Source organism: Danio rerio, chromosome 5 (assembly GCF_052040795.2).
Source record: "Danio rerio strain M-AB ecotype USA chromosome 5, GRCz13ab, whole genome shotgun sequence".
NCBI lineage: Eukaryota > Metazoa > Chordata > Actinopteri > Cypriniformes > Danionidae > Danio > Danio rerio.
This window is the reverse complement of record NC_141025.1, coordinates 20,255,256-20,273,636: the sequence shown is the minus strand read 5'-3', so window position 1 is coordinate 20,273,636 and position 18,381 is coordinate 20,255,256. Positions and strand designations below refer to the sequence as shown.

Here is an 18,381-nt window from a genome sequence, read left to right as displayed (position 1 = left end):
TGGTGTCCGCATCATATTAAATGTACTAAAGTGGTTTTATATTTATTAAGCATATACATCTACAAGTATTGTCGGCTGTATTGTTGAAACTATTTTCTTTTTTAATTATGCTTCGACTGTATTGAACTGTGGCCTTAACTGAAGTACTATTAGTAATAATAATAAATATTAAATTGTAATAACAAATTACAAATTAAAGAGCCCCTATTCTGGGTTTTTGAAAAAGACCTTCCATACAGTGTGTAACAGTTCTAAGTGAATGAAAACACCCAGCCGATGTTTAAATTTGCAAGTGCACCTTGCTTAAATATATTGATTTTTTAATAAAAAAGACTCGACTCTAAATGATGTTGTTCCTCTGGATCTTTTGCTTGTTCATATTGATGTCAACATGAAACAATACAAAATATGAAGTGCTGGATCCAGTAAAACGTGAACGCGCCTTTCCCTTCAAGCAACAGTGGAGTGCGGCTGTGTGTGGTATTAATGATGACTGAAGATGTGTGGACATTAATGAGTGAACGTTCTGGTGATTAATGCAATAATCTATCCTGCAACAGGGCACTCTGGCTAGTCCAACAATGTTAATAAGCTGTGGTGGGTGTTTCTCTTTGTCTCACACTGAATGCAGTCGACCAATCGCAACAGACTGGCTCATCGGACCAATCAGCGCAGATTAGCATTGCGTTAAAGAGGGGTTTGGGAACAAATAAATCGCTGAACGAATCATATGTGAGTCATTAGGACAATTAGCTAAAAGTAAATGCATATTAGAAGACAATAAAAGTGTCTTACATGCATTTCAGCCTGTTGTTAGAGACCCCCAAAACCGAAATACGACTGTTTTTAATGTATAATAGGGGCTTTTAAAGATAACTACCAATAAGAAAAATGACCACCAAGATGAAAACATACATTGTTTAATGCACAATTATTATTTCATTTAAAAACATCCTGATGTACAGTCAAACAAAACATTTATAAAAAAAAATTAAGTCAGGCACTTAAACTAGATTTAGTCTTAATCTAGTACTATATAGTTAAAAAGCGCACATTACAGGCATTAAATCTGATCAAATTCTTCAATCAGAATTATCAGTCAAGTACAGTGCAGCAGCAGTGGGTATACATATTTACCCATTCATATGAACAAAATAATTACCTGCAGTCATGAGAAATATGCTATAAAAACAACCTCAATTCAAAACATTAAATATACACTGGCTCTTAGTGGTGTAACGGATCACAAATCTCACGGTTCGGATCACATTATGTTTTTTTTAGTCACAGATCGAACCATTTTTTGGATCAAGAAAAAAGGGGAGGAGACAAATGTAATTTGCTTTCCATTTAATACAAAAACAGCACTGCAAGACACTTTTGGTTTAAACAAACAGAACTTAAAACCTGTAAATTGATTAAAATAAAATTCAGAAATAATTAGCTGAATAAAAAAAAAAAAAGATTCGGTATTGTTGCTGATGATGCTAAATGTTAAAATCGAACATTATAATTTGTACAGCCCATATTTATTTTTAGTCTCATTTAAAAAAAAAAATGATTCAGTTATTCACTCATAAAACTTCATGTTTCATTGCTAGATGTGCCATTTCTGAAGAAACATTCAGTGGCATATTTTTGATGGCTGATTGTCGCAACCTATTGGTTCAATAATGTAATTGCTGCCTACAACTTTCATTTTTGAGCATCGTTACATGTATATGACGGTAATTTTAATCTTTACCATAAACATCAGTGGTTTTATCTAAACTAAAAATTCAGTACTTTTGTGTTATTTAACTGTTTGTTACTTCAAAACGAACTCAAAGACTAAAGACTGAATTTCTTTCTTGATTTTTGCGTTTCTCAAAAACAGATTTGAATGCTGCGATTCAAAGGATTAATAAACATATGGAAATCACATAATATTTATAATTTATCTTGTGTGGGTTTTGAGATCCCGATCCTCCAATGATTAATTGTGCAGCTTCTACTGAATGCAATAATGCAGGCTAAACAAGTAGTGACAGAAAACACCTTTATGACCTAAGAAACCCACCACAACTTTTTCCATCATCATTAAATTTTACAGGAAATCCTAAATGCTTTCATACATGTGATTTGAATGACACGAGAGGTGATCTCTGCAAATTTAGGATTAATCCACGGGTCACACGTGTTCTGAATATTGGGTTGTGATCCATGCAAATCACGGACCAACCATGATCCGTTACACCCCTACTGGCTCTTATATTGACAACATTCTCACATTTAAAACTTGGTCAATCAGCTAATCTGCATTCAATATGAAAAAAAAAACCTGAAAGTTGTGAATGCACATTACCAAATTGTACCATCTAAATTTAAATGAAATGAAAAGTTGGAATAACTACTCTACCATTTACACGTTGATTCCATTTAGCTACAATACTGCTCATTTACTTGACGTTGAATCAGTGTGCTCTGCTTTATTGTTATGTATATACTGTACATATATATATATACCTGAGGAAGAGCCATACAGCATGAATGTGCACTCCAAGCATTGGTAGTTCCCTAAAATCATGTAATAATTCAGCGTATTGTACATTCATCAGTCGATTATGTCCACAGAAAGGACACAAAAGCACAAACGTGAACAGATAAATACTATAAACACAGGTTTCCTCTAGTGAGAGTGAGTTTCCAGGAAATGCTCATGTGAGACATATTCATTCAAAAGTGGTCAAACTGTGAGTCACTGTGCGCTAAAGTGAGTACGTGCGATTGGTGGACGTTTGAAATTGTGCGTTTAAGGCTACTGACCACTGATTGATCATATTATTTAGGATCTATTGTTTATTTACTCTACTTACTCTGACAAGACACGTCACAGCGCTGTATGTACGTTTTATTGGTTAGGACGTTATCAACTGGTGGTGGAGTTGTCCATGGTGGCCAGCAGGTGACAGACTTTGGCTCTCTGTGAAGGCGTAATGTTCTGTGCCATGTGAATGATGCAGTCCATAGTCACTTCTGGATTGGCTTGGACTAAGCTGAACAAATAATGCAGGAAAATTACTTTACAGATACTTAAAGGGATAGTTCATCCAAAAGTGAAAACTGTGTCATCCTTTACTAAGCCTCCACTTGATCCAAACCTATTTGAGTTTCTTTCTTCTGTTGAACAAATGAGGAGATATTTTGAAGAATGTATAAAGAAATAAAAGCTCCTGACAACCATGTTGTTTTCCTACTATGGATGTGAATGGTTCTTCAAAATATCTACTTTTGTGTCCATAAGAAAAAAAGAAACTTGTATAGGTTCAAAAGCACTTGAGGGAGAGTAAATTACACATTTCTGATGAAATATTTGCTCTATTGGACTTGTAAAGCACTTATTGCTTTTAAATTTGTTATTGCACTTGTGATAAATGCAACTGTTTTTATAAACAAACTGTGAATTGTGAATCATATATGATTTGAGATAAGGCAAAACCGACTTTTTTTATATCTTTTTCAAAGTTCATATATATATTTGGGATTATTTTTATCAATAAATTCTCCAGCAACACATTAAATCGATCCAATCCAAAGTGAAATTGAACAGTTTAACACACACACACACACACACACACACACACACACACACACACACACACACACACACACACACACACACACACACACACACACACACACACACACAAATATATATAAATGTTATATATATATATAAAATTGTTATATATAAAAATATATATAAAATTAAGCATATACATGTACAAGCATTGTCGGCTGTATAGTTGAAACTATTTTTATTTTCATTATGCTTCGACTGTATTGAACTTAACTGAAGCCTTAACTGAAGTACTATTAGTAATAATAATAATAATAATAAATATTAAATTGTAATAACAAATCATAAATTAAAGAGCCCCTATTCTGGGTTTTTGAAAAAGACCTTCCATACAGTGTGTAACAGTTCTAAGTGAATGAAAACACCCAGCCGATGTTTAAATTTGCAAGTGCAAGTATAAATGTTATTCTTTAAATTTTACAAAATAATTTACTCACCCTCCACTTGTCACATTGACAAACCCATTTTCACAAAAAAAAGGAAACCTGTACGAATTGATTTCTATAATAATTTTTTCTTATTATTATCTATCTTCTTTTGTGTTGGAAATGGAAAATGCAAATAAAGGTTTGTAACCCATAAAGGTTTGTAACCACTTCGGGGAGAGTAAATAATAAGTAATGTTTTGGTTCAAATTTACCACAGTTTCTTTTAAGACTGTGTATCACAACCATTTTTAATAAATACTACAATGACTTCTGAAGGATCATTTGAAACATTACATTTGCAATTACATTTAAAATAGACAATTTTTTTTATTTTTGGTTGTAATCATATTTAAAAGATTGACTGCTTTTACTGTTTTTTATTCAATAAATGCAGACTTGCCCAGTATTCTCTTAAACCTTTGAATGCTAAATGATGCATTTTGTATTTGAATTTCACGTCTATTGGAGTGGAGAGATCTACCTGCGGATGTGTTTGAGAGCGTAGTCCCTCTTTATGCATTTGATGTTTTCTCTGATGACCGAACGTGTTCCGTCCTGCTGGGACAGGTTGTTTTCCAGCCACTCCACCACCACTTTGTTATTGTCCCACAGATATGCCTAGAAGATACCATTGCCAAACCTTTACCTCGCATGGAATAAAAAAAAACCTTTTCATAGATAAACAGATAATAGTAGTTACGCTGACAAATATGCTTTTAAGGTTGGCATTAACTCTGTTAATAGTTTGAAAATCATACATATTTTTACATTTGAATTTTACTTTGAGTATGTTTCTATGAATGTTCTTATAAATGTTTTTTTGTAATGTACATATTTAACCATTTCTTTTTTTCTCTGTTTTATCTATTTGTACCTGTGAATTGTTTGGAGTCTCATGACCCAGCAGTCTTGGATAAATTTTAAGATTTTAAAAAAATTACATTAAACATGCTTTGCTATATACAAGCCTGAGTTTAAACCCCTAGTACTTTTGAGTTGACATTAAAACAGGTTTTCCTATTCACAATCCTGATTATAACCCCCTAGAAAAAAAACTCATACTTTTGAGTCTCTTTTGCACAATTCACTGCCATTATAGATGATCAAGAACAATACAAAGGGTGATTCAAAAAGAATACCACAACTTTGAAAATTCCTATTTAATCAAAGAAACATGATGGAACCTTGGGTAATTATTGTTAGAGTACTTAAGTTTTTTAGAAAACAAGTTCATGGATGTTCAACATGACCCCCTCCAGACATTTGAGTGACATCAACCTAATACTCGAAATCGTTCCACACTCTGTAGCATCTCGGGCGTAACAGTTTGGGTAACTGCAGTTATTCTTTCTCGGTCACAACCAAATGAGCAATCATATGAAGCTTCAGAGCTTTCTTAAATTGATGACAGAAAGAGCTTAACTCTACTTTTCTTCTTTGCAGAGTTCTCGATTTTCAAAGTTGTGGTATTCTTTTTGAATCACCCTGTATACTTTTTAATTCTCATAAATAATGACTGAATCTTAGTTTATGGATCAACTACTTATATAAAATGATTATATCTCTATGCAGGACTGCTTGTCATTTCTTTTCAATCCTACTTGATTCTTATTGTTTCAAAACAATGTTTAATTTTTTGATTTGTCATTTTGTTTTGGCTTTTTTTTAATGAATTTTTACATCCTGTCCTTTAATTTTTATGCACTCTGTGACATTAGCATGTGATGTGATACTGTTAATGTTATTTCATATCATGGGCAAACAATAATAATAGTAAATATATATGTTAAGGCAGTGTTTCTCAACCACGTTCCTGGAGGACCATAAACACTGCATGCTTTGGATGTCTCCTTTGTCTGTCACATCCATTACAGGTCTTTCAGTCTTTGTTAATGAGCTGATGATCTGAATCAGGTGTGTTTGGTTAAGACAATATGGAAAATGCGCAGAGCTGGTGGTCCTGCAGGAACCTGGTTAAGAAACACTGTCTTAAGATATCTTAACAAGGGCGTCACGGTGGCTCAGTGGTTAGCACTGCCGCCTCACAGCAAGATCGCTGGATCAGTTGGCATTTCTGTTTAGAGTTTGCATGTTCTCCCTGTGTTTGCGTGTGTTTCCTCTGGGTACTCTAGTTTCCCCCACAGTCCAAAGACATGCGCTGTAGGTGAATTGAATAAACTAAATTGTCTGTAGTGTAGGAGTGTGAATGAGTGTATGGTTGTTTCCCAGAACTGGGTTGCAGCTGGATAACATATGCTGGAATAGTTGGCGGTTCATTCCGCTGTGGCAACCCCTGATGAATAAGGGGACTAAGCCGAAAAGTAAAGTATCTTTTTTTTTTATAATTTTAGTCAACAAAACAATTTTCTGAGTTGTATTTTTCTGCATTCTGATTTTTGACCTTTAATTTGAAGAATTTATCCATCACAAATAACTGACGTTTCCTTACTTTTACAGCTCCTTCTGTCTCCACAAACCAGCGGCGCAGCATGGACTGTATGTGTCCGTTGCTTAGGTCTTGGTTGGCCTGCATGATCTCCTTCTTTACCACTTCCTCCAACAGCAGTCGCCTCAGACGCCAGTAAAAGAATGACCTAGCAGTCTTCCAGTCCAGGATGTCCTAAAAACATTTTAAAAGTTCACTGTGAAAAATCATTTACAAACTGTTCAGGAAAAGAAAACTCTTCATGAAATTTTCTCTATAATTAGTTTTTTAAATGTCTGTACCGTGATGACTCCCTTTTCCTGCATCCGTCCTGGAGTGTCATGAAGGTCAACAAACTGCACTGCCACCTGGTGGTAGATGGGAAGAAGGAACTCCTCTCTAGACTTTAGTTTTGCCTCCAGGTCTTTACGCTCCTGGCTCGGTAAGTCTGGTTTGCCTACATTAAGCACAACATTGTCACAGAAAGTACTACAGGTAGGAAATGTGTGTTTAAAAGGAGATTAACTGCAATACCTAGCTGCTCAGCCAGACGAGAATACACTGGATCAATCCTTCGCATGGTCTTTAGCAGGTCTTTTTTTCTGAATTTGATCTCCACTGTGCCCTCAGCCTCCAAAACGCCACCTCTGGAGAGAAGACAAGAATTAAGGTAAACAAATAATATTTAGAGTCTGTTTGCATCTTTGTAGAAAAGTTCTGTGTACAGACAATAATGCTGTCAAAATGGCTTAAATGTTGCATAGTACATGCAAGGTCAGTAATGTTCACACACACTGTCATAATGCACCTGCACACATGGTCATAATAATGTCCACCACATTTTTTGGTTGTTAAATTCTCAGTCATGACTATGGACACATAAGATGCATCCAAATGACGTCACTGCTTTCTCAAAATGACACTTTTTATTGTGTACACCGAAAAAATAATGGTATCATTTTAAAAAACGTTCACTTTAAAACCCATCTTAAAGTGTTAGCATATTCAGACCTAAAAAAAGGCATTTGCTGAATGGAATTTACAGCGAAAATTTAAGGTTAACCCTTAAAGATGCCATGTAAAGTAAATCTAGATATGTCTAGTCATATATAATCATGTAAAATCCCAGTGGACAACAGACCAATCAAAACACAATACATAATGTTGTGTTGTTCACGGGGCATGCCCTCAGCTTTGTATGAAGCTACTATAGATCATATTCTACTACATCATCCAGACCTGACGAGCAGTCGTGTCATTAAAAGTTTCGCAGGGATCATTAATAAGCACATCCCATACTGCATTAATTTACTATGTACATGGGACTTTTATTTTGAAAACGGGAGACACAGTAAAAGCCAGCAACACCAGATTGTTTTTTATGCATTGATATGCTACGATTCCATGAACCATGCTTGTCAGGACGCAAAACACCAATTTAACTTCTTGAATCAATATAAATATGGCACCTTTAAAGTAATGAAGGGTATTTTTATGAACTAGCTTTTACCTGCTTTCTCGATCTGCATAAAGCTCCATGTGCTGAAGGTTTATAGTAGGGTCGATCACGACCCATGATCCTCCTCTCAGCTCAGCATTAGGAGGAATGTAAACCAGCACAGGCTGGCTGAATTCTCGCAGGGCATCCACGATATAAGAGCCAAACTTGAGCACCTGGTCGTACATATCTGACATAGAAAGCATGAGTTATCTTAAAATTGTATAGATACATTAAAGCGTTGGTTCATTTAGTAAAATCTGTAAAAAGTTAATAAAAATTAATCACCCTCATTGCATTCCAAACCCCTGAGACCTTCATTTGTCTTCAGAAAACAAATTAAGATATTTCAGATTAAATTTATTAGCTCTCTCAACATTCAAACATTCTGTTTTGTTACTTTTTTTTAATTTTTGGTGCAGAAGAGAGTTCTTGGAGCTTCGTATGATTACAGTCGTATTGACTTCGTATTGAACCACTGAAGTCACATGAAATATTGACCATTTTTTGATTCCTTTTCTGGACTTTGTATGTCTCGATGGAGAAGGAAAGAGCTCTCAGATTTCATCTAAAATATCTTAATTTGTGTTCTAAAGATGAACGAAGATCTCAGAGGTTTGGAACGACATAAGTAATTAATAACAGAATTAAAATTGTTATGTGAGCTAACCCTTTCAAAAATATTTTTAAAAGACAATGTTTCAACTCACATACACAAAGACTGCAGTTAATTGACTAAAACACTTTAATAAAAATATTAATATTATTAGAAATATTATTACATATACCAATAAGTAAAAAAGAAATGTACTTCAGTAAATTTTAAAATTTTATTTTTATTGTATTCCTGTGATGGCAAAAGCTAGTTTTTCAGTAGTCAATACAGAAATCCTCCCGAAATCAATCATGTAAACTGATTTGCTACTTAAAAACATTGCTTATTATTATCAATAGTAACAGATGTTCTGCTTATTATGTTGCGGAAACATTTTTCTTTTGACCATTTGAAAGTTCAGAAGAACACTATTTATTTTAGTTTTTGTAACAAAGCAAATATCTTTATTGCTACATTTGCAACTTAAAACATGAACACCAGTTAAATACCTTTCATGCCTCCAGAAAATCCTCGCCAGTTGGCAAACACCATAAGGGGAAGTTTCTCTCTATTGAAATCCTCAATAGCCTGAGCCGTTTTATATGCAGAATCTGGAAACCACACCTGACCAGCTTGCTGGAGGAGCTGAGGCAGAAAGGACACTACATTCTAAAACTGATATAAATAAACAAAACCCACTAAAAGCAAACTAATCACAGAAGAAAGCACAGATCCTACAGTTAGACACTTACCTTGGCCTCTGAGTCTAAGTTGGCAGGATCTGCTGGAATGGCAAGCTCGACTGTGCGGGTCTCCACAGCAATGACCCCAAGAGGAATCCCACCAAGCCTGAATAACATTCATGATCTTACTCGGATTCAGAATTTTGACTAAATATCTGTGTAAATATAATATAAATGTTTATTTAAAAACGTATTGTTCTGGCTCTTACCTGGCTCGGCCCACCACCACTGTCTGTGCCCATGTAGCCATTATCTCCAAAAATGAACCATGATCAAAGAATCCACTCTGCCATGCTCCCTTCACAGCTATTCAAACACGACACACTAAGCATTAAGAGTATGTTTTGAAATGTACATGACAGACTGTGTGGATAATTTGGCTCTTACTGGGATGGGGTCGTCCACAGAGCAGCCAGCGAGGGTCATAAGGGGCTTTTGTGGGAACAAAATCGATCTCTCTGTCGACTGGATCAGTGGCAGGCTTTATTGGGACTGGACTTTGATTGCTCTAATTACAACAGCAAACACCTTTACATTAATGATCGAACAAAAACATACAGTACACTGTCAAAGTCAAAACTAAACCAAGCCACAGATGGTAATAGGTAAACCCAAAGCCAATCAAGGTCAAAACATGGTGGTTTTTATCTAATCTACTGTATTTACTTATTGGCAATGGTGAATTGAAGTAAAACTGTAACATTTGTCAAAGTTATAACTTAGGTTTCTGAAAGGTGCAGCATTATTTAAAAAAATCTTATTTTAATCTTGTTTATGGTCTAATTTGGGCTTTTTCACACTGATTTAACTTCAAAAATGCTTGTTTAAGATGTTTTATTTTTAAATTAGCCCTATAAGTAGGCCGACACGGAATCTGCGCGCGCAGAATTCTGCAGATTTTCTGCAAATTTTCTGCAAAATTCCCCAGATTTTTAGCCCATCATTAATTCTGTTTATTTACTTTGAATAATATTCAGTTTTAAAATTAATTACAGTAATATTATTGACTAATATGAAAATGTTAATCGGATTTAAGTACAACGCCGTTTGTAAAGTAATATTTTTTTATTAGTCTTTAATATTTATATTAGTCTTTTAGTAGAAATATTATATGAGAGACTTGCTTTGTTTACCAAATAAAGTAAATCTAATTGGATTTGCATTTTAAACATTAAATAAAAGTTAAAAAAAAGGTATTGTTTTTTATTTCCTATATTAAGGTTTTAGTTATGATACTCCCAAAATCATCCCGCAGAAATAGCAAAAAACATCCGCAGATTCCTTCTGGCCCTACTTATAAGTAATTAGAAACTACCTTTGGCATGTAGGATAACCACTGTAGTATAGTGAGCACTCCTTCAAAGTCATCTGGCACGGTGGAGTGTGTCACTCCATTGTTGTGCATGATCTGAACCCCACCAAGCTGGTTATTGGAGGTGTAGACTTCACGACCCAGCACCTACACCAACACAAAATTATGAGTAATAAAAGAAACAAAGGCCACATACAGTAAATATGATACTGTACAGTTTGAGGTGTCACTGCAGATGTGATATTCCACACCTTGTTTAATGCCCCAGCTCCAGTCAGGATGATATGGGAGTTTTCCACTTGAATGACTCTTTGTCCTAGACGTACCAGATAGGCACCGATTCCTATAGCCCGACACGTGACCTAGAGAAAGACGAGAGTTTAATGGATCACCAAACCTGATCACTGCTACAACATTGGTGTTTAGAAACAGTACCATGTCTAATAATACAATGGGAAGATTTTAGGTCTCACCATGCTAATAGTGATTATTTCCTTATAAGCCTGAGAAGTTTCTCCAGCTATTGTGCCCGAGCCCCTCAGATTCTCCACTCCAATACCCTCTTCCTTTCCTATGATGTCTGTGAGGATGTATCTGAAACATTAAACAAAAATAGTTGTGTATATTTCCTATTAATGTGAATATAAATATGCACTATTTACAAGTTCAACACATGAGCAGAAACATTGAATGGAGTCTTTTGTTCCAACATTTGTACACGCACATAATTTGGGTTTTCCACAGACATGTTTGGCTCCTCGTGAAGATAAAAACTGAGTCATGGTGACAGTTGCAGAACATGGATGGCTGAAGTATTTTTTATGCTTAAAATCAGTAATCTCACCTGGACTCTCCTCCCTCCTCTACATGGTGACAATGGACAGAATTGGAGGAACTGATGCGGGTGTAGTCTTGAGGAGTCAGATACAGGTACTTAAAACCCTGCAGGGGCAAAACAGAACAATGGATTTGAACAAAGCTGAACAGAATCAAAATATCAAGTAAAATGAAAACTCAATCCAGGAAGCATTTTTGTATTTAAAAGATGTCTAATAGACGTCAAAACATAGACAATACTAAATTTGGGCAGTCAGAAAAAATCTCTAATCAACATTTAAGAATGGTCCGAAACTAGACTTATCAAATTTAGCCTTGCTTTATCCAAGGTGTTTATGAGATGTCTTTTAGACAAAATTGTTTGGTGGGTATGCTTACAAACAGGGTACATAAAGATGATTTTTCATCCATTCACATTACAGTTTTAAAATCGCTTTCTGCCAATTTTGATGTCATGTTTTAATGCAGAACAATAATGCAAAGAAATGTATGCATTTTCCTATGTTTTTTTTTTAAGTGGGGTTCAACAAATGAGAAAATAAGGTCTGTGCTAAACATTACTTGACAAATTTTGAATGTTTTGTTCTTTAAAAAAATCCATATTTTCAATATTAGCCATGTCTAATTTATATAGTACAGCAAAACATCAAAGTATTTTTAAGTTATGCTTACCACATACATTTTTATACTTAAAGACATTCTAAACCTCAGGGATCTCTCAGCGAATTATTTATTTAGGTTTTGACTGCACCACACTCTGTAATATAAACATTGTTACATACTTATAATAGAAACATAGGCCTACTAGTTTAAAGATGCAGTATGTACAGTAAGGTTGACACCCGGTGGTGGAATTAGGTATTGCAATTCTGGATCAAAACAAACGCAAGCGCAAGTTGCCAAATTGAGGACAGGAGCGAGTGATTTAAACTGTGTTCTAAATAAAATCAACGGCACCCGATAGAAGGAATATGTTCCGTATTTAAAGGAGTTTTTGTCCTAACCAACACCTCAAATTGATATAATAGAAACGGCTTCTATTTCTCACTGCTGAACAACAGAAAACTTACAATAATCACCTCAGATACAACTGCTGTGCTTTATTCAGTGTTAAATGCTAACAATGCGAGTTTGAATGCCATTTTAATTGCCATTTATTGCCATATACTGAAAGCAGCAGCAGATAGTTCACCTTAGATCTTGAAAATAAAATAAATTGTTTGAAATTAAACTTTTGAACATATAAGTGATTCGGCATCTACATTTGATAATTTTAAAGAGGTTTAATATGTATTAAGTAGATTTTAAACCATACCATTTCATGAGTGAGTGCATATTCTGTTCTTCTGAATGACTATGTAAATTTCAGTTGTGTTTCTTCTGGTGCAAACAGCTTTATCACTGCATATCTCGTCATGAAGCGTGTTGTTTGGACATGCGGTTACAATGTAACCTACTCACCTAATGTTTATGCTCGTAATATTTATAATATTTGCTAATTAATAACCTCATGTGGAACTGCTTCGCATTTCAGTCACGGGCACATGCTTTGAGAGCCTTTCTGAATGAATGAAATACGGGGTTTTCCACCAAGGCAACCCGAGGTGCTGAAATATAATTGGCTAAACTGGCACTGGGCGAGTTGAAATCACCAAAACAAAGAAAGGAAAACACATTTTTAAAGTAGAATAACAGATTCAGCATTGTTTTTCCGATAAACAAGTATGTTCACTTAGCATGTTTCTTAAATATCTGCAAACATATTATGGCAGGCGTGATCAACCCTGTTCCTGGCGATCGACCTTCCTGCAGATTTCAGTGCAACCCATATCAAACACACCTGCCTGTAATTATCAAGTGCTGTTCAGGTACTAATTAACTGGTTCAGGTGTGTTTGATCAGGGTTGGAGCTGAACTTTGCAGGAAGGTCGATCTCCAGAAACAGGGTTGAGCACCACTGTATTATGGTGTTTAGAAAAGTCAAAAACGTACATAGAGCACCTTTAAATATTTATAGTTAACACAAACATCACTTGACTAAACATGCATTAGATATATTTGTTTTCCAAGTCACACTACAATGTGAAAAAACAAGGTTTAACACATTGGCTGCATCTGAAAAATGCATACTTCCATACTATATAGTACACCAAAAACTGTATGCGAGCAGAGTAGTATGTCTGAATTCATAGAAACAGTATGCAAGAAGTACCAGGATGACCTACTACTTCCAGCGAGATTCTGAAGTGTGCATCCGATGCACACTAGGCTATCCCATGATGCACTGTGAGAGAATTCATGAATGGAAGTGAAGCGACGCAACTAACGTGGGTAGGTCACGTTATCATGACAAAATGGCGGATGTAGTACGTCTGAGTTCCATTCTTACTGCTCACAGTCATACTGTATAGAACGTACTTTTCTAATGGTCGAGTAGTAAATTCAAATGCAGTACCTACTGAGTAGTAGGCGATTCCAGATGCAGAAATAGTAGAGCAGGGGTCACCAACCATGTTTCTGGAGAACAACCTTCCTGCAGATTTGAGTTGCAACCCTGACCAAACAAACTTTTCTGTAATTATCAAGTGCGGCTTCATGTCCTATTAATTGGTTAAGGTTTGTTTGATCAGGGTTGGAGCTGAATTCTGCAGGAAGGAAGCTCTCCAGGAACAGGGTTGTAGAGCATCTTCAAAAGCTTCATTTTCACAAGGCAAAAACACTGCCTCAAGTGTGGACAGAAGAAGCAAAACAGTATTTTTAAGTATTGAAATTGGTCTGGATTAGGTTTGACTTCACATTGCAACTCTTAGTAAGTGTTCAGTCACCTTATATGGGTCTTCAGGGTCGATCCAAGCCACCTGAAACATGTGGCGGATCTCCTCTGCCAGGCCGATTCGAGCTCCGCTGTTGGCTGAGATGTAGATGCGCGGGATGCCCTCCGCTCTGGCCAGCTCAGATGCTCGCATAAAGAGCTGATCCTCCTGAGGCCCAAAAGAGCCAATCATATGGGTAATATCATTACAGATCACAATGATATCTCGGCCCTCTGGGTACTCTGGAGTCTTCATCCTCATCCGGAAAGCTACCATTCCAACCTGGAAAGAAAAAAAACTAATTACTTACCCTGAGATCATTCATTTACTTTCTTTGATTTAAAAGTCCAAAAATGCATATGCAAGCATGACTTCTAGGGTCCGTTCTTCGTACCTCGCTTAAATGATCTAAGATGATTTGGCAGATCCCGGATCTTTTAATCTTGATAACTGATCTCTCGCTCATTTGGTTCTTCAAACAAGTTCGCGAATCAGATTAGAATGTCTGGATGAACTGATCTGAGATCGCTGTGTGTGTTGTGAAGGACAGATCTATCGATCCTCGAAATCATGATCAGCAATGCAACGATTGGCTGACGGCACAGCAGCGTAATGACATCATCTGATTAATATTCAATTATCCATGTGAGCAAAATTACAACAAATTAGCAGTAAACGGCTTGTTAAATATGACACGCAATAACCTTCCACATTTGTTGTGAGCTGCAGGCTTTACACTTTCATGTGTCAAGAGTATTCATCATGTCTTTCAATGCAAATCAATGTATTTAGTTCTACATTTAGAAAAGATTTTCTTTATTATAGTAGCCGTTTTTTAATCGGTGTAAAGAATAACTGGTTGTTTACAAAAGCATTTTCATATTGGTAAAGGCGTCTGCAACTTTTGTGAAGCATCAAATCACCGGCATATTAACTATCAAAACATGTTCATGACTGCATAAATGTATTATTGCTTTAAAAAAAGTCACATATTGTGCATTTCTATTATACACAATTTGTACTAAAGTGATCTAAAAAGTTCATATCAATAAGTTTTCTTTTTGCACCACCAGGTGGCAATCTTTGTACTTTCATTTCGAGGGTGCAGATTGCATACGTTTTATTAATATGTATAACTTAATTTATTTTATTAATGACTATAACTTTATATATATATAGTTAAAAAAATATGTACCATTTTCCCAGGTGTATATAACTACTACTGTAAGAAAATATCAGAATTCGGAACATACTTTCTGTATTATCTTTGCTTGAACTGAGCCGATCTAATCCTGTTTATATGAATTGAACCTGCTCCCGATCAGGTTTGACCAAGCAGAACTGTTGCTATGACAACAACTCTCGGATCAGCTTTGAAGAACGAAACGATCCTGGATCGTGTCAAATCGTCAATATCCAAATCCAGCTAACTGAGTAATCCACGTACGAAGAACGGACCCCTACAGTACATCTGACTGATTATTGTCGTTTATCATTTTTTTGTCTAATAATAATGTAGAGTGAAATAAACACTTCGATCTGCATGGTTACATATAAAGAGAAAAATAAAACTGATGGTTTTAATTATCTTTTAAAAATATATGTCTTGAACTTCACCCAAATTAGTTGTCTTGTGATTTGAAGAGTGTTGTTTTTGTTTTACTTGTAACAAAAAATGTATATCTGTGGCCCAAATTTGTTTATTTTCTGTTGGACCACTGTGGTTACAAACAGTATTCCTCAAACCTTCACTGACAACTGCTACTGTGTAACAAGTTGTACAGTGTAAGAAAGTCTCTGAAGGATTATAGTGAGAATTCATCAATGCACCTCATTGTCGCCTGGTAGTCTGTTCATCTGCACAAGGTTCCCCTGAGAATCCAGGACCAGCTCATTACACATCAACACATCTTTAGGATAACTGTCTCCTGGTCCCCAAAGCTTAAACAAAGCCTGAATAAAGGACAAAGTGTAATGAGAAACACGTCTTATAAAAAGACCATCACAATCCTGTTTGATGTTAACCGAATCAGCTCACCTGTCTAAACATCTCAGGAAAGTCATAGACATATGTGGTGCCGAGGCTCTGAGCCTGGAAGCGCTTGGCCTGGAGTAAATCCTTTGTGACGTATGGTGTGTTTATGAGCATGCCGTTCAGCGGGCCTTGTTTGTCTCCATACGACTGGAACATTATCTGCAGGACAGGAATGGATAAAAGTGCACAATGAAGCAGAAAGGTTCCTAAATGTATCTATATTGTAACAATAACAGTAATAAGATGCCAGCTAAGGCATCAACACTGTTTTCTGTTGTGAACCATTTTAACTTTGTGCTGCAGTGGCATTTAAATAAGGTGTTTTAGGATGAAAGTAAAAAAGAAAAGAAAATTAAATTTAAATTTGTGCGTTTTTCATACAAAATTTTACAATGGCAGCAAGTGATCCCAACTAACTCTCTCAGGATTTTTCTACAGTCCTTGCTTTATTATGGGGTCACTAGGGGCCCCCATGATATAACATCACTTTTGCCATGATTTAGTATTTCATATGTTGCAATATTCTGCAATATATTGTGATTACCTTTACTTCAAAAACCCAAAGGACAACATAGGCATCATCTCTTTTAACTAAACAGAAATGTCTCAGTTTAACTTACTTAATTTTTATTGCTGGTACTAATAAATAAGTAATTGCCAAGCAGAAAAACTGTCTGACTCTTACATGTTGTATGCATAAATGGAGCCATTTTTATTTTACTAACTTACTGGTCACCAGAAAAAAAAAAAAAACTCAACACCACCATCTACTGTAGTAAACTGTAAAGAAATTGAATTTAACATTAAAGCAAAAGTTTATTAAAATATTGTCAATACAAATAAAGAAAATTAGAAAGAATTGCTTTTTTTAAATTATATGTAACCCGTCTTACATATCAAGCCCTATTTGTCTTTTTTTCTTGCTTTTGAATGATACAAGCTCGTCCAAGAATGTATTAGGAAAATAAATTATCTGATATCTGACATTTAACAGTAATGGCTTACTACTTAGGTGTCTTTTGTTAATTTATTATATATATTTTTTGTTATTGTTTTGTTTGTTGTTTATTGTTGTTGTTGTTGTTGTTTACTTTCTTTATTTTCCTCTGAATATGGTTCGGAGAGTAAGGAATGTGTTTGATTGCGACCCATTTTTTTTTTCTTCAGAATTGAGAAATTAATGTATTGTGGTTTTTCTGTTCCTCACTTGTAATGACTCTCTGATGGAGAATTGCAAAAAAAAAAAAAAAAAAAAAAAAAAAAAATATATATATATATATATATATATATATATATATATATTTAAATACTGCTGTCTATATATCAATATAATATAGCCATGGAAAATATGGCGATACTATGATATATTGATATTTTCCCCCACCCCTAGTTACCACTATTCAATATTTAAAAGACTTTTTTTTTTTTAAATGTGCTTGCTAGACTTAGTCAGACTTAAACAAACAAAATTCTATTACTCCATCTGCAATGTATTTTTTGAACATACACATAATCCATAATAAAAAGCCAAGATGTTTGTACTGTTACAGAATATTAATTAAAAAGATCAAAAAAAGTTAGATTTTTTTAAGCAAGTCTTATGCTCACCAAAAATTCAATAAAAGCTGTGTAATATACTACAATTTAAATTTAAAATATGAAAAATGAAAACTATTTCGCCATACAGTGGGGGAAAGAAGTATTTAACACGTCATTGTTTTTCTCAGAAAACATATTTCTATATCTGCTGTTGACTTGAAATTTTCACCAGACAACAACCAAAGAAATCCATTTATGCAAAGAAAACAATATTACTTAGTTTACAAATTAAGTCATGTGTAAAAAAAATTAAATGACAGGAGAAAAGTATTGAACACATGAAGAAAGGGAGGTGTTGTAAGGCAGTGAATGCCCAGACAGCAGCTGAAATTTCTCAGTAGTTATTCAGCAACCCTCTGCCCTTGCATTGTAAATTAACATTAGCTGCTTCAGTCCAACATCTACATTAGCAGGATGATGGAGATGAAACTAGAGGACATTTTAGCAAGATAATGATCCAAAACACAGCCAAGGAGA

General features: G+C 35.1%; 1 protein-coding gene across 21 annotated transcripts in view; it reads right to left on the bottom strand.

The window, feature by feature from the left end:
- Positions 1–904: 904 nt before the first annotated feature.
- acacb (acetyl-CoA carboxylase beta) overlaps positions 905–18,381 on the bottom strand; it is a 50,714-nt gene continuing 33,237 nt past the window's right edge. For all 21 annotated transcript variants that reach the window (XM_087253316.2, XM_087253320.2, XM_087253323.2 and 18 more), the window contains 17 exons: positions 16,309–16,464; positions 16,101–16,223; positions 14,283–14,552; positions 11,465–11,562; positions 11,094–11,214; positions 10,872–10,982; positions 10,624–10,767; positions 9,696–9,816; positions 9,518–9,614; positions 9,318–9,414; positions 9,075–9,210; positions 7,983–8,160; positions 7,007–7,119; positions 6,775–6,929; positions 6,497–6,667; positions 4,529–4,665; positions 905–3,035 (listed from right to left, as the gene is read on the bottom strand). In XM_087253316.2, the coding sequence (XP_087109442.1) occupies positions 2,909–3,035; positions 4,529–4,665; positions 6,497–6,667; positions 6,775–6,929; positions 7,007–7,119; positions 7,983–8,160; positions 9,075–9,210; positions 9,318–9,414; positions 9,518–9,614; positions 9,696–9,816; positions 10,624–10,767; positions 10,872–10,982; positions 11,094–11,214; positions 11,465–11,562; positions 14,283–14,552; positions 16,101–16,223; positions 16,309–16,464 (2,355 nt within the window). In that variant the 3' untranslated portion in view covers positions 905–2,908. The remainder of the gene's footprint in view (positions 3,036–4,528; positions 4,666–6,496; positions 6,668–6,774; positions 6,930–7,006; positions 7,120–7,982; positions 8,161–9,074; positions 9,211–9,317; positions 9,415–9,517; positions 9,615–9,695; positions 9,817–10,623; positions 10,768–10,871; positions 10,983–11,093; positions 11,215–11,464; positions 11,563–14,282; positions 14,553–16,100; positions 16,224–16,308; positions 16,465–18,381) is intronic.